General features: G+C 47.7%; 1 protein-coding gene across 1 annotated transcript in view; it reads left to right on the top strand.

Annotated features, from left to right (window-relative positions):
• LOC115074851 (spatacsin-like) overlaps positions 1-22892 on the top strand; it is an 87723-nt gene that overhangs the window by 33032 nt on the left and 31799 nt on the right. The window contains 5 exon segments of the mRNA XM_029574775.1: positions 704-918; positions 14776-15496; positions 16088-16233; positions 17305-17503; positions 19526-19663. Of these exon segments, the coding sequence (XP_029430635.1) occupies positions 704-918; positions 14776-15496; positions 16088-16233; positions 17305-17503; positions 19526-19663 (1419 nt within the window).

Raw genomic sequence — 22892 nt, forward strand, 5'->3', positions numbered from 1 at the left:
TGTGTGTGTCTCTGTCTCTGTGTGTGTGTGTGTGTCTCTCTCTGTGTGTCTGTGTGTGTGTGTCCCCCTAGGAATTTTTGTGTTGAGGAGTCTGCGAGGGAGGGGCACAGAAGAGCCAGATCCTTCTCCTTTAACGTTTTATAAAAGACCTGAACCCTGATGCTTGGGAGGGGACATCATGTGGGACTTAGCTGCAACCAGGCCTGGAAAAATCTTTGGCAGCAGCTAAAATTCTTGAGAAGTGTCGGGATGGAAAGCTCTCTAGTGTTTTTTGGTTTTTTTTTTTAAATTTCAATTTTGGGGGTTTTTTTTCGCTTTCTCTTCCTTCTGCAGCCCCACTGCTGCTCTTGACCTGGTCCTGTTTTCTGATGCTCAGCTTGTTCTCTTCTGGCGCTGTCCAACCTACGATTTCTTGCTCTAGATGTGGCCCTAGCACTGCTGCTTCCCACTCCGGCAATCTGATCCCTTTTTTCAGACGCTGACTGATGAACTTTTCCAGCCTAGCCCAGCACAGGGGCTGGCGCTGCATCTTTCTCCAGCAGGCATCAGACACAGCAGCCCAGGCAAGCTGGCGCCTGGCATTTTTCCAGCCCTGGCTGCAGCTATGCAGAAAGAGCCTGATAATCCCTCAGAACATTTTGTGTGTTTCACAGACAGAAGGAGCTTTCCTCTGTGACTCTCTCTCTCTCTCTCCTTGGAACAGGTCCTGATGTAAGGAAGCTTTGTGCGCTGAGTCAGATTTTGGAGGGCACATGGGTGTCCATCGACCGCACAATCCTGCTGCACTACAGCCCAGACATGCTGCAGCAGGAGTGCAGCCGTGTCATTCAGCAACTACAGGAGAGAGGGGCTTTCCTGCAGGCCAGGAAGGTGGCAGAGCTGGCTCAGTTGCCTGTGGACAACCTATTAATCCAAGAGGTATAGGAGAACGGATGTCATGTTAGTCATGTAGCTACATACTGTCTGCCTATATGTGCTGCATCTCAGCAGCTGCTGTAATCTGACAGCTTCAGCAGTGCATGAATACCTATAAGAACCCCTGCCAAAGTAGCTTTGTATGGGAGTGATGGAGAGCAGAGTTCAAGTTGAAGCAGGGCTTAAACATAACTGTTATACCCCAGGGGGGCGGAGCCTGTGTGTGGGAGCAGGGCTTAGAGTGAGTGTTGAACCCCAGGGGGGCGGAGCCTGTGTGTGGGAGCAAGGCTTAGAGTGAGTGTTGAACCCCAGGGGGGTGGAGCCTGTGTGTGGGAGCAGGGCTTAGAGTGAGTGTTGAATCCCAGGGGTCAGGGCCTGTGGGTGGGAGCAGGGCTTAGAGTGAGTGTTGAACCCCAGGGGGGTGGAGCCTGTGTGTGGGAGCAGGGTTTAGAGTGAGTGTTGGATCCCAGGGGTCAGGGCCTGGGAGTGGGAGCAGGGCTTAGATTGAGTGTTGAATCCCAGGGGTCAGGGCCTGTGGGTGGGAGCAGGGCTTAGAGTGACCATTGTCTCTGAAAAGCAGGGATATTGAGGGGCACAGCCTGTATTTAAACAGTTGTATGCAGAAACAGAATATGATGAGCACAAGAGGACTGAAAGGTAGCAAATCAGTGTGATAAGCCACTGAAGAGAGACAGAGGGTTCCCTGTACGTACCCGCATCACTCCAGACTCCTGGGTTTTGGCCCCCCCCCCAGCAGATGGAGACAGAAGTTTAACAAACAAACTCCGCCTTATCTACGCTGGTGCCACCTACAGTCTGGCAGTCGTCTTCTGTCTCCAGCAGGTGGAGGAGCTGCCAAACCTACAGTCTGTGTGGGGCCTAGCCTAGGGTTTTAGATAGGGTTAGGCAGGTCAGGGTCTCCCGCCTCCCAGGGGGTTGTGAGGTCCTGAGGGGACCATCCTCCCTGGTTACAGAGGCTGTTCGGGGTTGAGGACCCATTTTCCAACCCACGCAGACACTGGGGGTGATACCGGGGAGCCCGGCTCACTCCCCCCAGTGGGTTCAGGACCCGAGGCGGCTGGACAGTTAATTGATCGTGGGGGGGGGGGGATTTCGGCACCATTTCGCCATGTTTTCGGGGGGTAGGTGCTGATTTTTGGTTGCCTGTCCGACCATGTTGCGTCCGGCTGCATGTCGGGCCTGCGGCGCGGCGCGAGCGCACCTATCTCGGGACGGTCTGTGTGCCTCGTGTGTCTTCGGGGGTGAGGGTGCCTCCGCGCCTCCGAAACGGGTGGTCTTCTGGGTGCAGACTCCTATGGGAGCTTTTGGGGAGCTGCCTGCTGCGATCCCTGGCCCGTTCCCGGAGAGTGGGAACTCTTCGAGGAAGCAGTGGCACTTCTATTCAGTCGGTGGGGGTCTCCCCACCTGGACCTGATGGCCACTCTAATGAACGCCTAAGCTCCGTGATTCTTCAGCCACAGAAGAGAGCACAGCGCGGAGGGAGTGGATGCCTTAGTCCTTCCCTAGCCTCAGCATATTCTTCTCTACGTGTTTCCACCATGGCCCCTGGTGGGAAAGGTAATTTGAAGAGAGTCACTACGGTCCATCATAGGATAGAGCCCAATCACGGAACACTTTTGTCAAAGTTTCTAGAACTTTGACTGGCCCCTACTGGGCATGCCTAGCATGCCACTAAACCTGCAGCCAGCAGGGGTCCCCCCTTCAGTCTTCTTTTTTCCACTCAGCAGTAGCCACGCAGTTAAGGAGCTCCACAGTGATACCTGACAGGTATTTTCCTCACGGAATTAGTACAACTTTTCTTACCCCATAGGGGTCCCTCCATTTTTTTCAAGCCGCAGTACTACAGTAAGTTTTCTACCAGTTTTCGGTCAATTCCCGTCGAGTTTGGCCCTCGCGGCCTATTGGCCGTCGACCGTACCGTGACTCAAATTTTTCATGGCCATGGCGTCGGGGTTCCGTCGGTGCCTGGACTGCAATCGCATCATGTCCATTACAGACCCTCATAAGGTCTGTGTAATGTGTCTCGGATGTGAGCACGATGTCCTGACCTGCACCAAATGTGCCCTAATGACACCAAAAGGTCGCAAGGCCAGAATGGGGAAGATGGAACTTCTCTTCCGTGCTCAAACCCCGATGCTGTCTATCGCATCGACGTCGTCAGAACCAGCACTGTCAACTTCGCGCCAGTATCAACAACCAACCAGTGACCATCCGGCATCGACGACTTCTCAGCCTTCAACCACCTCTATTCCCCCTTAGGACCAAGGGGATCTCAGAGAGAAACATCGCCACCGACATCGGAAGTCTCGGACCATCGAGGGAGCGAAATCATCGACCTCGCCATCGAAGAAACCCCGTCCATAGAAACATAGAAATGACGGCAGAAGAAGACCAAACGGCCCATCAAGTCTGCCCAGCAAGCTTCACACATTTTTTCTCTCATACTTATCAGTTTCTCTTAGCTCTTGGTTCTATTTCCCTTCCACCCCCACCATCAATGTAGAGAGCAGTGATGGAGCTGCATCCAAGTGAAACATCTAGCTTGATTAGTCAGGGGCAGTAGGGGTAGTAACCGCCACAATAAGCAAGCTACACCCATGATTATCTGTTGTACCCAGACTATGATATACAGCCCTTATTGGTTGTTTTTTCTTCTCCCCTGCCGTTGAAGCAGGGAGCTATGCTGGATATGCGTGAAGTATCAGTCTTTCTCCCATGCCGTTGAAGCAGAGAGCCATGCTGGATATGCATTGAAAGTGAAGTATCAGGCACATTTGGTTTGGGGTAGTAACCGCCGTAAAAAGCCAGCTACTCCCCACTTTGTGATTGCGAATCCTTTTTTCTTCTCCGCTGCCGTGGAAGCTATGCTGGAAATGCGTGAAGCATCAGTTTTTTTTTTCCCCCTGCTGTTGAAGCAGAGAGCTATGCTGGAAATGCGTGATGTATCAGTCTTTCTCCCATGCTGCTGAAGCAGAGAGCCATGCTGGATATGCAACATGGTTTTAGAAAGAATTTTAGTACCGAAACATTACTGCTTTCACTAATACTACGAGGATTTGACTATGGAAATCAATACTTACTTATTTTACTGGATTTATCAGCCACGTTTGATATGTTAAACCACAATATTTTAATACAAAGATTGAGTGAGATAGGACTGTCTGAGAATGCACTTTCATGGTTTAAATTGTTTTGTATCCAACAGATTTTATCAGGTACAAATTAATAATAAACGATCAGACAAAATAGAGCTATCAACTGGAGTTCAAGGATCTGCTTTGTCAGCTACACTTTTTAATATTTATATTTTACCGCTCTGTCATTTTTAATCTGGTCTTGGGATTTTATATTTTATATTTGCTGTTCCCTGTATGTACCAGGATCAGTCCAGACTGTGGGTTATGTCCCCCTTCCAGAAGATGGAGTCAGAGCAAAAACTGAGAGGGCGGTCCCTGATAACTGGTGCGCCCTCTGTAAACCTTCAGTATTTCTCTGACTCCAGTCCAGAAAAGGCAACGACCTTTTCGGTGACTGGGTCACCGAGGCAACCCTCACCCGAAAGGGGATCGGGAGCCGCGACTCCACCTTTTAACGGTGGTCCCTCCGGCTATGCCTCTGCCTCCTACTTCTGTTCCAGAGCCGGGGCTGCTTGCTCCAGGTCTCCGAGAAGAACTGGACCAGCTGGTTCAGGAGGCCATCGACAAGGCGATGCATCGACTCCAAGTTCCTCCAACACTGGTTCCGATCATGGAACCGACCACTGACCCAGTTCCGGCAGCGTTGGCACCGCTGCTCTTGAGGATGGAAGCGCTCATTGCTGCTTTTCCACCGATGGATCCTGGGTCACCGATGGCTCCGGTGCCCTCTCCGCTTACCTTGTCATTGGGAGGAGAAACACCGTTCCGCATCCCTCCATCTGGAGTCCTACCGATGCCTCAGCTATCGATGCTGATACGGCCATCGATGCCTGCACCGGTGCCTTCGATACCTTCATCAGTGCCTCCAATTATTCCTTCTATTTCTTCAGAGCCTAAACCAGGACCTTCAGGGATTCCACTGTCCCATCCCCCTCGGGCTCCTAGAGAACAGGTGCTGATCCCTACGATATCTGGACTGATGATTCTTCACAGGACACCGATGACCTACCTTCACCACCTTCTCCTACTGAAAGCAGAAAGTGTTCTCCTCTAGAGGACCTTTCCTTCATGAATTTTGTGAAGGAGATGTCTGAATTGGTTCCCTTCCAATTACAGACTGAACAAGATGACAGGCATCAAATGATGGAGCTGTTGCAATTCCTGGATGCTCCCAAGGAAATAACCTCCATCCCTATTCACCAAGTCCTTCTGGTTCTCCTCAAAAAGAACTGGGAACACCCTGGCTCTGTTGCCCCAGTCAACAGAAAGGTTGACACCACTTATTTGGTACAATCAACCCCAGGTTTTCAAAAACCTCAATTGGATCACCAAACTGTGGTTGTAGAATATGCCCAAAAGAGGGCAAAGAGATCAAAACCCCATACTTCTTTTCCCCCAGGCAAAGAGCAAAAATTTCTAGATGCCATTGGTCGCCGGGTCTTCCAGGGCTCAATGCTCATCTCCCAGATCGCCTCTTATCAGCTCTATGTGACCCAATATAACAGGGTCTTATTTAAGCAGATACCAGACTTGACAGACTCCCTGCCTCAGCAATTTCAAGATCAGCGCCAAACCCTAGTAATCAAGGCTTTTGAGGCAGGCAAGCATGAGATAAGATCATCTTACGATATCTTTGACACTGCTACAGGGTATTTGCAGCTGCTATCTCGGCAAGATGGGCCTGGCTCAAGTCTTCGGACCTTTTCCCTGAAGTGCAAGACAGATTATCCGACCTGCCCTGTGTAGGAGATAATCTGTTCGGCGAGCAGATTCAACAATCTGTGGCGGAACTCAAGGACTATCATGAGACCCTGAGACAGCTCTCTCTGATGCCTTCTGAGTACTCCTCAAAACAGCCTTTCCGGAAAGACACTAAGAAGTCCTTCCATTTGAAGAAATCCTACCCGCCACTGGCTAGAACTCGCTCTACGTGATCATTTCAAAAAACCCAGTCTCGTCAGATACGAAAACAAAAGCCACAAGCAGCTCCTCAGCTGGGCCCTGCTTCCGGTTTTTGACTCCTGCAATAGAGAGCAGCAACCAGCTTCCACTGCCTCACATACCAGTGGGAGGTTGATTGTGCCATTTCAACAACAGGTGGCACTCAATCACCTCAGACCAGTGGGTCTTAGCGATAATCGCTCAAGGTTATCTCAACTTTCTCTCCATCCCACCGGACTCCCCATCTCTACCGACGTGGAGAACATCCAATCACTCCATCTTTCTGGAACAGGAGGTCTCCCTCCTTCTCTAGTCCAAGGCAGTAGAACCAGTACCCTACTCTTAGCACGGCCTAGGATTCTATTCCCGGTACTTCCTAATCCCCCAAAAATCGGGAGGCATTCGTCCAGTTCTGGATCTACGTGCCCTCAACAAGTACCTCCATCGAGAAAAGTTCAAAATGGTAACCTTGGGTTCTCTTCTTCCTCTTCTACAAAGAGGAGACTGGCTCTGCTCTCTAGACCTCCAAGACGCATACACTCATATTGCGATAACTCCATCTCATTGCAAATACCTGAGATTTCTGTTAGGCCCCAAGCACTATCGGTACCGAGTGCTTCCATTCGGCCTCGCATCTGCACCATGAGTCTTCACAAAATGTCTCGTAGTAGTTGCAGCCTTCCTCAGGACTCAAGGTGTTCACGTCTACCCCTATCTAGACGATTGGTTGATCAGGGCTTCCACTCAGCAAACTGCTCTGTCATCCCTACATCTTACCTTACACACTCTGATTTCGCTAAGATTTCTCGTCAACTACGACAAATCCTACTTAGTCCCATCTCAAACCTTATCATTCATAGGGGCAGACTTGGACACCTTGCAGGCAAAAGCTTTTCTACCTCGACAACGAGCTCTCACTCTCGTCTCTCTCGCACACCAGCTGCAGTCTCAGCGCTACACGACTGCACGCCGCTTTCTCATCCTACTGGGACACATGGCATCCTTAGTTCAGGTCACCCCAATGGCCCGCCTAGCCATGAGAGTCATGCAGTGGACTCTACGGTCACAATGGACTCAATGCATTCAGCCCCTGTCGACCATTGTCCACGTCACCGACTCACTCCATCAGTCTCTTGCCCGGTGGACAAATCAGATCAATCTCCTCCAAGGCTTACCTTTCCAGGCTCCAGACCCTCAAATAACTCTCACCACTGATGCTTCCAACCTCGGCTGGGGAGCCTATGTGGCCAATCTGCAGACACAAGGAACTTGGTCTCCAGAGGAAACAAACACCAAATCAATTTCCTGGAGCTTCGTGCAATCAGATATGCTCTGAGTATTTCAGGATCGCCTCTCCAGTCAAGTTGTCCTGATTCAGACGGACAACCAGGTGGCCATGTGGTACATCAACAAACAGGGAGGCATGGGCTCCTACCCCCTGTGTCAGGAAGCTGCGCAGATATGGGCGGAGGCCCCCTCCCACTCAATGTACCTCAGGGCCATCTACTTGCCGGGAGTGGACAATGTGTTGGCAGACAAGCTAAGTCGCACCTTTCAACCTCACGAGTGGTCTCTCAACCCCTCAATAGCGGATTCTATCTTCCAACAATAGGGTTACCCTCAAATAGACCTCTTTGCGTCACCTCAAAACCACAAAGTAGAGAACTTCTGCTCTCTCACTCGCAGCCAACACTATCAGCCAAGAGATGTGTTCTCCCTCTCATAGACAAATCGGTCTCCTATGTGCATTCCCTCCACTTCCACTTCTCTCAAAGACTCTTGTGACGTTACGTCAGGACAAGGGAACCAATCTTCAAGTCTTGTCCCTGACGGCTTGGATGTTGAAAGGTTAATCCTTCAGCCACTTAACCTTTCTGAATCAGTTTCCCTTGTCCTGATTGCTTCACGGAAGCCTTCCACGAGACAATCTTATTCTTACAAATGGAACAGGTTTCAGTCATGGTGCTCTTCTCAATCCCTTGACCCCTTTACCTGTCCAATCATGAAGTTTCTGGACTATCCCTGGCACTTCTCAGAGTCAGGTCTAAAAACTTCCCCCATCAGAATGCATGTCAGTGCGGTTGCTGCCTTCCATAAAGGTATCGGGGATGTTCCTATTTCAGTACAACCCCTTGTAACATGTTTTCTGAAGGGCTTGCTTCACCTCAAGCCTCCACTGCGTCCGCCGACCCCTTCTTGGGACCTCAACCTGGTTCTGGGTCGGCTCATGAAACCACCATTCGAGCCTCTCCAATCCTGTGAACTTCGCTATCTCACATGGAAAGTGATTTTTCTTTAGCGATCACATCAGCTCACAGAGTTAGTGAGTTACAGGCCCTAGTTACCTATCCGCCTTACACTAAACTGCTGCAGGACCGGGCAGTACTCCGCACTTACCCTAAATTCTTACCTAAGGTAGTATCGGAGTTTCACATTAATCAATCCATTATACTACCTACCTTCTTTCCCAGGCCCCATTCCAATCCAGGAGAACAGGCTCTGCATACCCTTGATTGTAAACATGCTCTAGCGTTCTACCTAGACCGTACAGCTGCCCACAGGAAGAGCACTCAATTGTTTCTCTTTCCATTCCATCAAATTGGGGCAGCCTGTAGGTAAGCAGACTCTCTCCTCCTGGTTAGTGGACTGCATATCTTTTTGCTATCAGCAAGCGGGCATTCCTTTCCAAGACCGTGTTAAGGCACACCCTGTGAGGGCCATGGTGACTTCAGTAGCACACCTACGATCGGTGCCGCTTCCTGACATTTGCAGGGCTGGTTCCTGGAGTTCTCTCCACACCTTTGCAGCCCATTATTGCTTAGACAAGGCCAGAAGACAAGATTCCATCTTCGGCCAATCTGTCCTGCGTAACCTATTCACAACTTGACGTACTAACACCCTTCCGCCTGCCCGGTAGGTTCAGGATGCCCTCCGCCAAATTTCATCCCAGTCCTAGTACCTTGCACACTTGGGTACATTTGGTGCATACTCGGACATCCTCAGCCCGGTACTCACCTATATGTGAGGACTACCATCCTGTTTGTCCTGTGAGAAAGCAAATATTGCTTACCTGTAACAGGTGTTCTCCCAGGACAGCAGGATGTTAGTCCTCACGAAACCCGCCTGCCGCCCCGCGGTGTTGGGTTTGTTACGTTTCTTATTTTATTTTTTGGCACTTCCTGTAGCTTTTTAAACAAGACTGAAGGGGGACCCCTGCTGGCTGCAGGGTTAGTGCCATGCTGGGCATGCCCAGTAGGGGCAGTCAAAGTTCTAGAAACTTTGACAGAAGGTTTCCGTGATTGGGCTCCATCCTGATGATGTCACCCATATGTCCCATATGTCCCGGCGACGCAGCTTTAGGAGGGAGGGCCTGCGCGATCGGCGCCGAGGACCCACCGGGGTAAGGCCTAGCATTCTTGCACTCCTACCCCAGGCAGGTCCCCTCGCCGACCACGAGGCCAGTTGGGCCTTTCCGACCTCGCCCGCAGCCGGATCGCCGTCCTCTTCGGGCCGACGCCCCGCCTCCACCGGACCCCGACCAATTAAAAGAAGGGACAGCCGGCCTATCAAGGCAGCCCGCGCTGGGCTTTAAAACACCCGCGGAAGCGAAGCTACCCCCTTTTCGTCCCGGCGACGCAGCTTTAGGAGGGAGGGCCTGCGCGATCGGCGCCGAGGACCCACCGGGGTAAGGCCTAGCATTCTTGCACTCCTACCCCAGGCAGGTCCCCTCGCCGACCACGAGGCCAGTTGGGCCTTTCCGACCTCGCCCGCAGCCGGATCGCCGTCCTCTTCGGGCCGACGCCCCGCCCTCCACCGGACCCCGACCAATTAAAAGAAGGGACAGCCGGCCTATCAAGGCAGCCCGCGCTCGGCTTTAAAAGACCTGCTAATCTAGGCGTCACGCGCCGAGCGTCACGCGCCGAAGGAGCGCGACAAAGGGGCCTGCCCCTTTGAGCGCCCCTTCGAGCAGTCCCTTTAGACAGCCCCAAAGCTCTGTAACTTGTTTCCTATAATATGCGGCCACTTATAAATGGACTTTGAGTACAGCAAAATCTTTCCACCCACCTCATCACGCTTCCCACATCCGGAAAGGACAGCAAAGTTCACCGTACACCTCTGATCAAGCAAGACAAGGCTAAGCAGCACGAATGGTATTGTAGTCTGCTAGTTATCAACGGATAAAAGTATCGACTATCTAGGTTTTGACTGTATAATCTACCTTATTAATTAGCAGTCAGTAGTATGCCTGATACCTGTATGTTGTTTGTATGTTGTTTGAATGCATTTGCCCTGTCACTTTGGATTGTACCCTGCTTGTGCTGCAATTATACTTCACTTCCCACTCTTTTCCTGAATCTATTACCGCAAGACACTTGCAGGACACAATGCCTCCTTTAATCAACAACTGCTCTGTTGCCTTCCAACCAGAACACCACTCCAATCAGCCATTCTCATTCACACACCTGACCTCAAAACACAAGATCTCTCTCAACAAAAGAAGGCTGATCCCCATAAAGACACTCACACGCTCTCAAGCAATTAGTATCTCACTCATTTCCATTATCCTTTTCAACGCACAATCACTAACAAAGAAAACTCATATACTACATGACCTTCTAACTGATTCGAAACCAGAAATATGCGCTGTCACTGAAACCTGGTTCAAACAGCATGACACACCACTCATCAACCAATTACCCTTAGATACTTACGATGTTTTCTCAATCCCTAGGAAAAAGAAGAGAGGAGGCGGCATCCTCTTAGCTGTTAAAAAGGACTTACAACTATTGGCCCAAAAATGCGATCTTCCAATTCAATACGAAATTGGATTTTTCAAATCCAACACACTCCAGCTCTGTCTCATTTATACCTCCCCAGGGCTTCTAGAGAAAGACTCATCCCCTCTCATTGAATTTATTGCAAACTCACTATCCCATGATATACCTACGATCCTCCTAGGTGACTTTAATTTACACGTTGATACCTCCCCACAATCCCCGGCCTGCGAAGCTTTCATATCATCCCTTGAAGCTATGGGTTTCCATCAAATTGTGAACTCTCCCACACACAAAGCTGGCCACACACTTGATCTGATTTTTATTAACTCCCCCATTAACATCAGCAATCCACCCTCTTGCACAGCAGTTCCCTGGTCAGATCATTACTTGATCCAGACTAAACTTATTCTTCCTCAAAGTTCTACCACCGTACCACGTCAGCCATTATCTTTTAAATTTCGTAAAGCCTGCTCCACTGATACCATCTCACAAGCATGCGCTGAATTAGAAAAAAAAATTGACCTCTCTTCCCCAGAAAACGCCTTCTCCACCTGGGTCAACTTTACTCTCTCCATTGCCAATGAGCATTGCCCACAAATAACAAAAACTGTAAACCCGAACCACAGAAATAGAAAACCCTGGTACAATCCGTACCTCAGAAATCTTAAAACACAACTTAGAGCTGCTGAAAGATCCTGGCGCAAACAACAATCCCCCTCTAATAAAACAATCTACTACCAACGCATGCATGAATATAGAAATTCCATCATTCACACCAAACGTGAATACTACGCCAAAAAAATACATGGCTTGCAATACAATCCCAAGGCCCTTTTCTCTATGGTAGCTGAACTCACCTCTCCCTCCCACACACAACAAATTCCTAACTCTTCAAAAAATCGCTGCAATGAATTAGCCCAATTTTTTAAAAATAAAGTCTCCGCCATCACAACTCAATTCTCTAATAATAACTTAAATATTTGCCTACCGACTTTTAGCGCTTCAGTCTCCCTCTCCTCGTTCGACTCTTCCTCCTCCCTCGAAGTAGAAAACATCCTTAAAAGGATGAAACCCTCATCGCATCCCTCTGAAACTATTCCTTCGAAACTCCTGCTTTCAATACCCAAAGTAATTGCCAAACCTCTATCAAATATCCTGAACTGCTCACTAGAACATGGCTCAGTCCCAAATTTCCTAAAACAAGCAGTAGTGAAACCACTACTCAAAAAACCCAATCTCGACCCCGCTACCTTGTCTAACTACAGACCTGTTTCTAACCTCCCCTTCCTAGCTAAAATCCTCGAGAAACTAGTCAACTCTCGTCTTTCTGATCACCTTGAACTAAACAATATCCTCCCTCCCACACTACATGGTTTCAGGAAACATCTCAGTACTGAAACCTTACTGCTCTCCCTTCATGATACTCTCATCAGAGGGACTGACTCAGGTTCCTCTTATCTGGTTGCCATGCTTGACATCTCGGCTGCGTTCGACACAGTCAACCACGATGTCCTCCTCAACATCCTCAGGAGTATTGGGATCTCCGGCAATGCCCTCTCCTGGATACAATCATATCTCCAAAATCGCTTCTTCACTGTCTTTGTGGATAATAAAGAATCTGACCCCATTAGTCTGCCTCAGGGTGTTCCCCAAGGCTCCTCCCTCTCTTCTACCCTCTTCAATATATACATGCTTCCTCTCACCACCCTGCTCACCAACCTGCACATCAAGCATTTCATTTATGCTGACGATGTGCAAATCATTTTCCCATTTTCCGACTCCCTCCAAACTGCCCTACATAACTGGGAATCCTGCCTTTCTTCCATCACCCAACTTCTTAATGACATGCATCTAGCTTTAAATCCCAAAAAAACTGAACTTTTAATCATATCTAACAAGCAACCTCTTCCAGACATTCCACTTACACACTCATCCTCCTCTTTCCCCACACAGGTTCGCAATTTAGGTGTACTTATAGATAATCACCTGACTTTTAAATCATTCATTAACTCTATCATTAAGGATTGTTATTATAAGCTTCAAACAATAAAAAAAACTCAGACCTCTTCTCCATTTCATGGATTTCCGTACTGTACTTCAGTCTATTATTCTATCCAAAATAGACTATTGTAACGCACTTCTCCTTGGCATCCCCGTTTCACACACCAAGCCTTTACAACTTTTACAAAATGCTGCCGCTCGTATTCTATCAAACTCCAAAAAGAAGGACCATATCACCCCCATACTCATCTCTCTACACTGGCTCCCTATACACTCCCGAATTCTTTATAAGGCACTCTCCATCATCCACAAAAGTCTGCTACACTCCAATCTCAATTGGATCAACCCTCCACTCACCCCTCGCACCTCCAACAGACCCACCCGCACAGCTCTCCTAGGAACCCTACGTTCCCAACCCATTAATGCTTTCAAACTCTCCTCCACCATAAGCAGAGCCTTCTCTCTAGCTGGTCCCACTATCTGGAACTCCTTACCTCATGACATCCGCATGGAGTCATATACACCCACTTTCAAAAAAAAACTAAAGACCTGGCTCTTCCAGCAAGCCTACCCTACGTCACCCCCCATCACATAATTCCTTCCAAAATGGATAACCCCAATCCACACTTCTGAACTCGGCCTGAATATTGGATTACGAATTGCCTCTGATTTTGGTACCTTGAAATGTTATAATATTTATGTTTATATTTATTTATATATATATATATACATATATATAGGTTATAGTATGTAAATCAATACCCCCATCCAATGTATTTCTTCCTTGGTTTTTGTTAAGGGCTATGCCCTAAAGTTAACTGTATTTATCTGTTCCTTGTAAGGGCTTCGCCCATAAAGTTCATGTTTTACTGTGAACCGATGCGATGTGCAAACGGACATCGGTATATAAGAGACATTAAATAAATAAATAAATAAATATAACATCCTGCTGTCCTAGGAGAACACCTGTTACAGGTAAGCAACTCTGCTATCTCAACTGAGGATTCCCGTGAGCTTCGCAAGGTTGATGTTAGGCGCATCCTCATTCACTATCTGGAGGCCACAAATGACTTTCGCTTGACGAATCATCTTTTTGTGCTTTGGAGTGGCCCAAAGAAGGGGGCCAAGGCTTCCAAACCCATCATTGCTCGCTGGCTGAAAGAGGCCATCGCCTCGGCATATATTGGTGCCGGCGGCAGCCTCTGGTGGGCATCAAGGCCCATTCCCTCCGAGCTGACATGGCCTCCTGGGTGGAGAGTCAATCCGTTTCGCCTCAGGAGATATGGCGAGCAGCCACCTGGACGTCTTTACATACCTTTTGGCAATCAGGTCATTCGAGCAGGGCTATCCGGGGCCCACCCTATGTAGGGAAGCTTGGGTACATCCCACTGTCTGGATTGATCCGGGTACGTACAGGGAAAAGAAAATTATTCCTTTCTTGCTAATTTTCGTTCCTGTGGTACCACGGATCAGTCCAGACGCCCACCCTAAGGATTTATGGGATTGGGATTGTCTCTCTGCTCAAATTGTTTTCCGTATACCACGTGTTTAGTGGCTGTTTCATGGTTCATTTTGCAAGTTTAGTTGCCTCTTAAAGCTTAGTACACACTGTACAGTTCAAGTTGAAAGGGTTTTATACCTTGATCCATCCAACTTGTCTCTTCAGGCTTTGATATTCTTAATACTGAAGGATGACAGAGGGTGCACTGGTTTATATGGGAGCACCCTTCGAAGTTTTCTCTGACTCCATCTGCTGGATGGGGGACATAACCCACTGTCTGGACTGCTCCGTGGTACTACAGGAACGAAAATTAGCAGGTAAGGAATCATTTTCTTTTCTTTTACTTGTTTATAAAAGTTCATTCCTGCCTGCTGTAGGGTTGATGCCTTGATAATTGGCGCTACTTGTGTTAACGCAATCCCTTTTTAAAAAGAATAAGCTAGGGTGGGCAGTAAAAGTTCTTGCTCTGCTTACTTTGCAGATGCTTTGGGATCTGCAGATTTTGAAGACTGCTGGACACTGGAAGCGGAATCTGGCACGAGTGGAGTTCTGGAAGAAGTGCCATGAGAGCTTTACCCACAGCTGCGTCTCTGCAAAGGTGGCGTCTGGCTTCTTCCTGGCACAAGCCCATGATGTGCCAGGCTCCCCGGTAACACAGATGGATGCAGTTACAGAGAAGCACCTCCTGCTCACGCTGGCAGGCCACTGGCTGGCAGGAGACGACTCTGTGCTGCTCCAAGAGTTAGAAAACCTGGAGAGGGAGCTCTGGGTCTGCCGCATCACTCGGCAAACATTGCTGCAGGAGGATGATGCCCTAGGACCCAAAGTCTGGCATCTTTATGACAGTGTGGCTGAGCAGTTTACCTTTTCCAGACTGGCTGCACTGAATATGCGCCAGTACCTAAGCGTGGCTGATCTGCCGTGCCAAGACATGCTCCAAAGCCCGTTGGCAGAGCGAGAGCGGGACTCTCTGTCCTCATTGATTGGGCAGCTCCTGGACAAGTGCTGCGTCCATGAAGCAAGCCGAGTCTGTCGTTACTTCAGCTTCTATCACAAAGATCTCTCTCTGCTGCTGCACTGCAGAGCCCTGGCAGCTGGCACAATAAGCAGCAAGCAGCTTCCCCCAGACATGCAGGCAGTGCTCAGGAGCAGAGACTCGTCCGACATGAGTGCAGGGGCCCGGAGAAGGAGACTTCACAGTGGTAAGAGATGCCTTGGCAGCTTGCTCTTCAGTGTCCGCTCTTTATATTTGATGAAAAAGATAAATGTCCATGTGAAACAGTTGAAAGCTGAGATGGCAGATCAGCTGATCCCCCACCTCGGGCTCCACATTAAAGGTGAGGGTCTGTAGCAGCCCTTACCATATTACCTAGAGGGTCCCTGCCCTCAGTGCTTCGTGTCCTGTTACCAGTCAGCAAAGCTAATGTTCAGCATGCTGAATACGCATTGAAATGGATGGCACGCCTTTTTCTATGATTAATTTATCTGACTTCTCTACGTACATCATAAGAGCCGTGTCTGTCACAGCAGTTAATTAGAAAGATGCATTTTCAATAGTCTGCCAAAACGCAGCGAGACAGGTGGTTATGCCCAGAAAGCCCCCCAGTCCTTCACAGTAACCTCTAAGCCTACCAGTTGCAGACTTCAGAGCACTTACAGTGCTCAAGGCTTCCTTCTGCTATTCAGGCTGGCGCTGGGCACTGCTGAGCTCCCTGCGTATATCTGATTGCTGTGTGCAGAGGAAGAGATGATGAACCTTGGGCTGACTCTCAATCACAGCATTCTCTTTACAGCATCCAGCTTGGAAAGTTTCTCCTCCAATGTGACGGGCCATTCATCAGACGACCAGGTGCTGAGGGATCTGGAAATTCTTACAGATGAATGTTTCCATGGAAAGAATTACTGTCAGCAGGTGCTGTGTCTATACGAGCTGTCCCAGGTGTGCATTACAGGGGTAGGAGGATATAATCAGAGTGCTGTACATATACACGCGGTCCCAGGTGTGCATTATAGGAGTAAGAGGATATAATCAGAGTGCTGTACATATACACGCGGTCCCAGGTGTGCATTACAGAGGAGGAAGGATATAACCAGAGTGCTGTACATATACACGCTTTCCCAGGTGTGCATTACAGAGGAGGAAGGATATAACCAGAGTGCTGTACATATACACGCGGTCCCAGGTGTGCATTACAGAGGAGGGAGGATATAACATAGGTCAGGTGTGCATTATAGGGGTAGGAGGATATAACCAGAGTGCTGTACATATACACGCAGTCCCAGGTGTGCATTATAGGAGTAAGAGGATATAATCAGAGTGCTGTACATATACACGCAGTCCCAGGTGTGCATTACAGAGGAGGAAGGATATAACATGGGTCGGGTGTGCATTACAGAGGAGGGAGGATATAACCAGAGTGCTGTACATATACACGCGGTCCCAGGTGTGCATTACAGAGGAGGAAGGATATAACCAGAGTGCTGTACATATACACGCGGTCCCAGGTGTGCATTACAGAGGAGGGAGGATATAACATAGGTCAGGTGTGCATTACAGAGGAGGGAGGATATAACCAGAGTGCTGTACATATACACGCGGTCCCAGGTGTGCATTACAGAGGAGGAAGGATATAACCAGAGTGCTGTACATATACACGCAGTCCCAGGTGTGCATTATAGGAGTAAGAGGATATAACCAGAGTGCTGTACATATACACGCAGTCCCAGGTGTGCATTATAGAAGTAAGAGGATATAACCAGAGTGCTGTACATATACACGCTTTCCCAGGTGTGCATTACAGAGGAGGGAGGATATAATATGGGTTGGGTGTGCATTACAGGGGTAGGAGGATATAACCAGAGTGCTGTACATATACACACTGTCCCAGGCATGTATTACAGGGATAGGAGGCGTTATGTGTGTGTATGTCCACTCTGACCCAAGTGCTGTGTCTGCTCTTGTGCTGGCTGTTTATTTGAGTTTATTCTCTTCATGTCTCTCTGTTTCTAGGAGTTACTCTGTTCCTACAGCGAGCTCTCTAGTCAGGATGCCAGGCAGGTGCTGGAAGCAATTCTATGCTCACAGCAGCCGCAGAGGTGTCAGAAGGCTCAGGGGTTCATCAGTACGCAGCACCTGGAGCCACAGGTTGTGGCAGAACTCATTACAGAATCCATTCTGCGGGAGTTAATGGAGGTGTGCGAAGGCACAGGTCAGTGTCACATTGCCACTACCAGGTGGCAGCTCAGTTCTTATAAAGAGAATGAGGAATGGAAAAACTCAGACTGCACCGTTTCTTGAGCTTGTGTCATTAACCTTTTGAAGACCATTGCTTAATGCTATTGAGCATCAGTGGTTGATAAACACATAGAACCAGAATTTATAACGTGCGCTCGCTGCCGTGCGCATGTTATAAAATCCAGGATAGACGCGCGCAGGGGGTGCACAGTTGTGCAACCTGCACACGCCGACCCGAGCAGCCTGCCTCTGTTTCCTCCAAGGCCGCACCGAAATCGGAGCGGCCTCGGAAGGAACTTTCCTTCCGCCCCCCCCCCCCCCCCCCCCCCCGCACCTTCCCCTCCCTTCCCCTATCTAACCCACCCCTCCCCCAGACCTTGAAGAAGTTACACCTGCCGGCTCTCCATCTCCCTGGTCCGGTGGCTGTTCCGGAGGCCTCTGTCCCGCCCCCCAGCCCTAAGTAAACCCCCCCCCCCAGACCTTTATTGAAGAAGTTACACCTGCCGGCTCTCCATCTCCCTGGTCCGGTGGCTGTTCCGGAGGCCTCTGTCCTGCCCCCCAGCCCTAAGTAAACCCCCCCCAGACCTTTATTGAAGAAGTTACACCTGCCGGCTCTCCATCTCCCTGGCCCGGTGGCTGTTCCGGAGGCCTCTGTCCTGCCCCCCAGCCCTAAGTAAACCCCCCCCAGACCTTTATTGAAGAAGTTACACCTGCCGGCTCTCCATCTCCCTGGTCCGGTGGCTGTTCCGGAGGCCTCTGTCCTGCCCCCCAGCCCTAAGTAAACCCCCCCCAGACCTTTATTGAAGAAGTTACACCTGCCGGCTCTCCATCTCCCTGGCCCGGTGGCTGTTCCGGAGGCCTCTGTCCCGCCCCCGGAACAGCCCCCTGTGCGCAGAGCCTATGCAAGATAGGCTCTGCGCACAGGGGGAGGCAGGGGTAGGTTTTCGGGGGTTGCGCGCTTATCTTATGTGCGCAAACCCAATCTACCCCATAGTGAACATTTCATTCTGTGTCTCACAGACAGAAATTGTGTGCAATCAAGCAGGGAGTCAGAAGGCAGCCACCTGCTCCATAAGAAACAACGCCACCTCACCCCACCCACATAACTCCTTTCCATTTAAAAGAGATGACTTAATCACAGCTCTATCCAACGGACTAGACAACCTTGACTTAACTGATGCGAACTCTGCCATTATCTCATGGAATAACATCACTAAAGTCACATCAGACAAAATATGTCCTCTACAAACCAATGAAATAAGCCCATCTCAAAATACAAAAAAACCCATGGTACACACATAAACTAAAAGCATTGAAACACAACCTGAGAAACCAAGAAAGAAAATGGTGCAAAGAATCAACCATCACACAACTTAAAAAATACAGATTCTCACTTCTCTCTTACCGTGAAACCTTAAACAGAACCAAACACGACTTCTACGCCCAAAGAATACACAACCTGAAATTCAACGCACTCGCCCTCTTTGAAAAGTATCAACCCTCACTAAAACTTTACCCAACCCCATACCAGACGAAGATGCAAAATCCAAATGTGAAGACCTAGCTACATTCTTCCAGGACAAAATCACCAAACTCACTACTCGCTTCCCAACCACAACAACCCCCTCTAAAACTATCCCAATCAACTCCTACATCGAACTAAACAACTTTGAGCCTACTTCCTCCACCAAAATTGAATCCATACTTAAGAAAATGAGACCTTCCTTTCACAAACATGAAATCCAAACCTAGGGCTCAGAAGGAGCAGGGGGTCCTGCGGAGGATTGTCTGGAATGAGATTCTGATAAGAACCACTCAAACTAGAAGAAACGTCCTGTGGCAGAAGTGGAAAGGGCCGCAGGCCAAGCTGCCCTCTCCCATGTTTCTGCCTGAGTCACTGGGACATGGGGCTACATTTCTCAGACTTATTTCAGCACTAAATAAAAAATTGGTATTTTCCATAAAGTAATTTGCTTTCACTCTGCTTTTTGATCAGGTCACAAACAAGACTTTAACCCACTACGTGAAAAGCAGACTTTCCAGCAGCTGGCTAAACTGTGTGCAGATCCCACGCTGGTGGGCATTCAGGCAGTGGAGAAGTTGAGCTCTGTGCCCTATGGGGAACTTGCCTGCAGTAAGTAAAGAGACCAAAGTCATTTGTATGTAATGTGTGATACTTAGCTTGGAAGGTCCAAAAAAGCAAACCGGAAACCGGTCCAATATTGCGGTAGCAACCAAGAAAAAAGAACCGGTAAACACCACGGATTCTTGATTTTTTTATTGAGCATCAAAAAAGCCCAACTCAGGCCGAGTTTCGCTCGTAAGAGCTGCTTCAGGGGCTATTAAAAACACATATAAAACAATTATGAACAAATAAATACATTTAAAAACATGTAAAACATATGAAGCCATATATACAAACATAAAATGAAATGATAAAAATATGATAAATAATAAAATAAATAATAAAGACATACAGAATTGTAACCGTGTACTCAAAAACACAAAAAAAGGGACATCTTACATTCTCCTTGTATATTTGTGTGCATGAATTCGATCTAAGAAGATGTGTGATTGAATAATAAAATTATAAACCACCCAAAGGGAACAAAATTGAAATGGACAATGTATATCTAAAAAATATGAATAAATACCTATAGTGCAGGATGCACAGATAACTGCATCCAGTAGATGGACTTCACTGTATATGCTAAAAATCAAACATAGTGAAAGATGTATTAAGTGAGTATGACCAGAAGTAACCATTATATGCTCGAACCACATGCTAGGGGCGCAATAGGTTTTGCATAAAAATCTATTATTACAATAATATTGTGTGTATGTAGGACAAGGGAACAGTTTTAAGGCAAGGGAACAATTTTTAACACAAAATATAACAACATATGAAGAATAATTGCCACGGCATGGAAATGTCAAAAAGCTGAGAGGTAATTGAATACTCAGACATAGCGAACCTAACTAATGAAGCAAATTCATAACGCCAAATTACAACCTTGTGCATTTATGAAACAAGAGGATTATGATAAATAATGTAAAAAATGTTTATGGTGGCAAATTAAACACTTACCATTACTTAAAGTACATAAATGAAGGGTACAAGGAACGCCAGGGTAAACGGGACGAATGCACCGTGGCTCCATTAGTTAAGTCATGTCTGTCCATCTGTCTGTCAGTGACCCTCTTCACTATGCTATAACTGACTGAGAGATTTTGCTTAAACTTGGTGGCTTGCCAGTGGTCATTGGTCTCATCCTATCTGCTAAATTCAAAGTTTGTGTGATAAGTGGTTGTGACGTTATCTGGGGCTGTGTCTAGCAGTGTCTTGGGATCAGTACAATGTGTGACTCACACTTTGGGAAACAAAGAATGGGGGTAATAACCCCTGCCCATCGGTGCCATCTGACACAATGGTTTGTGATTGGGAAGCTGCAAACAAAATGGACCTAACGATGTGCTGAGGGAACAGAAAACAGCTTGAGAGGACAAAACAGGGCAAACATAAAGCAAAAGGTCACAGCAAGGAAAGGAACATTTTGCATTCTCTGAGAAAATAAAGATATTCAGAAAGTTAGAACAGACAATCATGGAAAGGGGAGATGCCAGATGGGCACACAGACAACCAACAATCGTGAAAACTCCCCCTGCATTAGGAGCACAAACACAGGTTCAGGAAGGCGTTTGAATGACTTCAGGGGTGGGAATACGGACAAGGCTCATACAAAAATGAAGCTTATGCTTTTCCGTTTGCATATAAAAGGGACGAATCCTCACACGCAAAACAGAAAGACACAGAATTGAAAAAAGGAAGGGTGGGGAGACGTAGTACAAGTTCCACTTAAGAAGTAGATCTGTACATAGTGGCATGAAACACTTACTTGCATGTTGATGGTGAGATATAGAGATATATACATTGTAGTTATTTATTGCTTATACCTAGGCTCTTAGCGATGTACAACATTTTTATTTATTTATTTATTATTTTTATATACCGACATTCGATCTCAATTGAGATATCACACCGGTTTACATTCAGGTACTGTATTATATACATAATTAAAAGGTATAAACAGTAAAACAAAAAAAAAGGTTAAGGAGGGGGCACAAAAACGGTCTGCTTTTCTGGGTACTTTCTCTGTTTTACCCCTTTCTACTCATTCTTTGTGCTGGGGACATTCTCTAAGCTTTACCCCTTTCTACTCATTCTTTGTGCTGGGGACATTCTCTAAGCTTTACCCCTTTCTACTCATTCTTTGTGCTGGGGACATTCTCTAAGCTTTACCCCTTTCTACTCATTCTTTGTGCTGGGGACATTCTCTAAGCTTTACCCCTTTCTACTCATTCTTTGTGCTGGGACATTCTCTAAGCTTACCCCTTTCTACTCATTCTTTGTGCTGGGGACATTCTCTAAGCTTTACCCCTTTCTACTCATTCTTTGTGCTGGGGTCATTCTCTAAGCTTTACCCCTTTCTACTCATTCTTTGTGCTGGGGACATTCTCTAAGCTTTACCCCTTTCTACTCATTCTTTGTGCTGGGGACATTCTCTAAGCTTTACCCCTTTCTACTCATTCTTTGTGCTGGGGACATTCTCTAAGCTTTACCCCTTTCTACTCATTCTTTGTGCTGGGGACATTCTCTAAGCTTTACCCCCTTTCTACTCATTCTTTGTGCTGGGGACATTCTCTAAGCTTTACCCTTTCTACTCATTCTTTGTGCTGGGGACATTCTCTAAGCTTTACCCTTTCTACTCATTCTTTGTGCTGGGGACATTCTCTAAGCTTTACCCCTTTCTACTCATTCTTTGTGCTGGGGACATTCTCTAAGCTTTACCCCTTTCTACTCATTCTTTGTGCTGGGGACATTCTCTAAGCTTTACCCCTTTCTACTCATTCTTTGTGCTGGGGACATTCTCTAAGCTTTACCCCTTTCTACTCATTCTTTGTGCTGGGGACATTCTCTAAGCTTTAACCCTTTCTACTCATTCTTTGTGCTGGGGACAGTCTCTAAGCTTTACCCCTTTCTACTCATTCTTTGTGCTGGGGATCATTCTCTAAGCTTTACCCCTTTCTACTCATTCTTGTGCTGGGGACATTCTCTAAGCTTTACCCCTTTCTACTCATTCTTTGTGCTGGGGACATTCTCTAAGCTTTACCCCTTTCTACTCATTCTTTGTGCTGGGGACATTCTCTAAGCTTTACCCCTTTCTACTCATTCTTTGTGCTGGGGACATTCTCTAAGCTTTACCCCTTTCTACTCATTCTTTGTGCTGGGGTACATTCTCTAGGCTTTACCCCTTTCTACTCATTCTTTGTGCTGGGGTCATTCTCTAAGCTTTACCCCTTTC

Source organism: Rhinatrema bivittatum, chromosome 13 (genome assembly GCF_901001135.1).
Source record: "Rhinatrema bivittatum chromosome 13, aRhiBiv1.1, whole genome shotgun sequence".
Lineage (NCBI taxonomy): Eukaryota > Metazoa > Chordata > Amphibia > Gymnophiona > Rhinatrematidae > Rhinatrema > Rhinatrema bivittatum.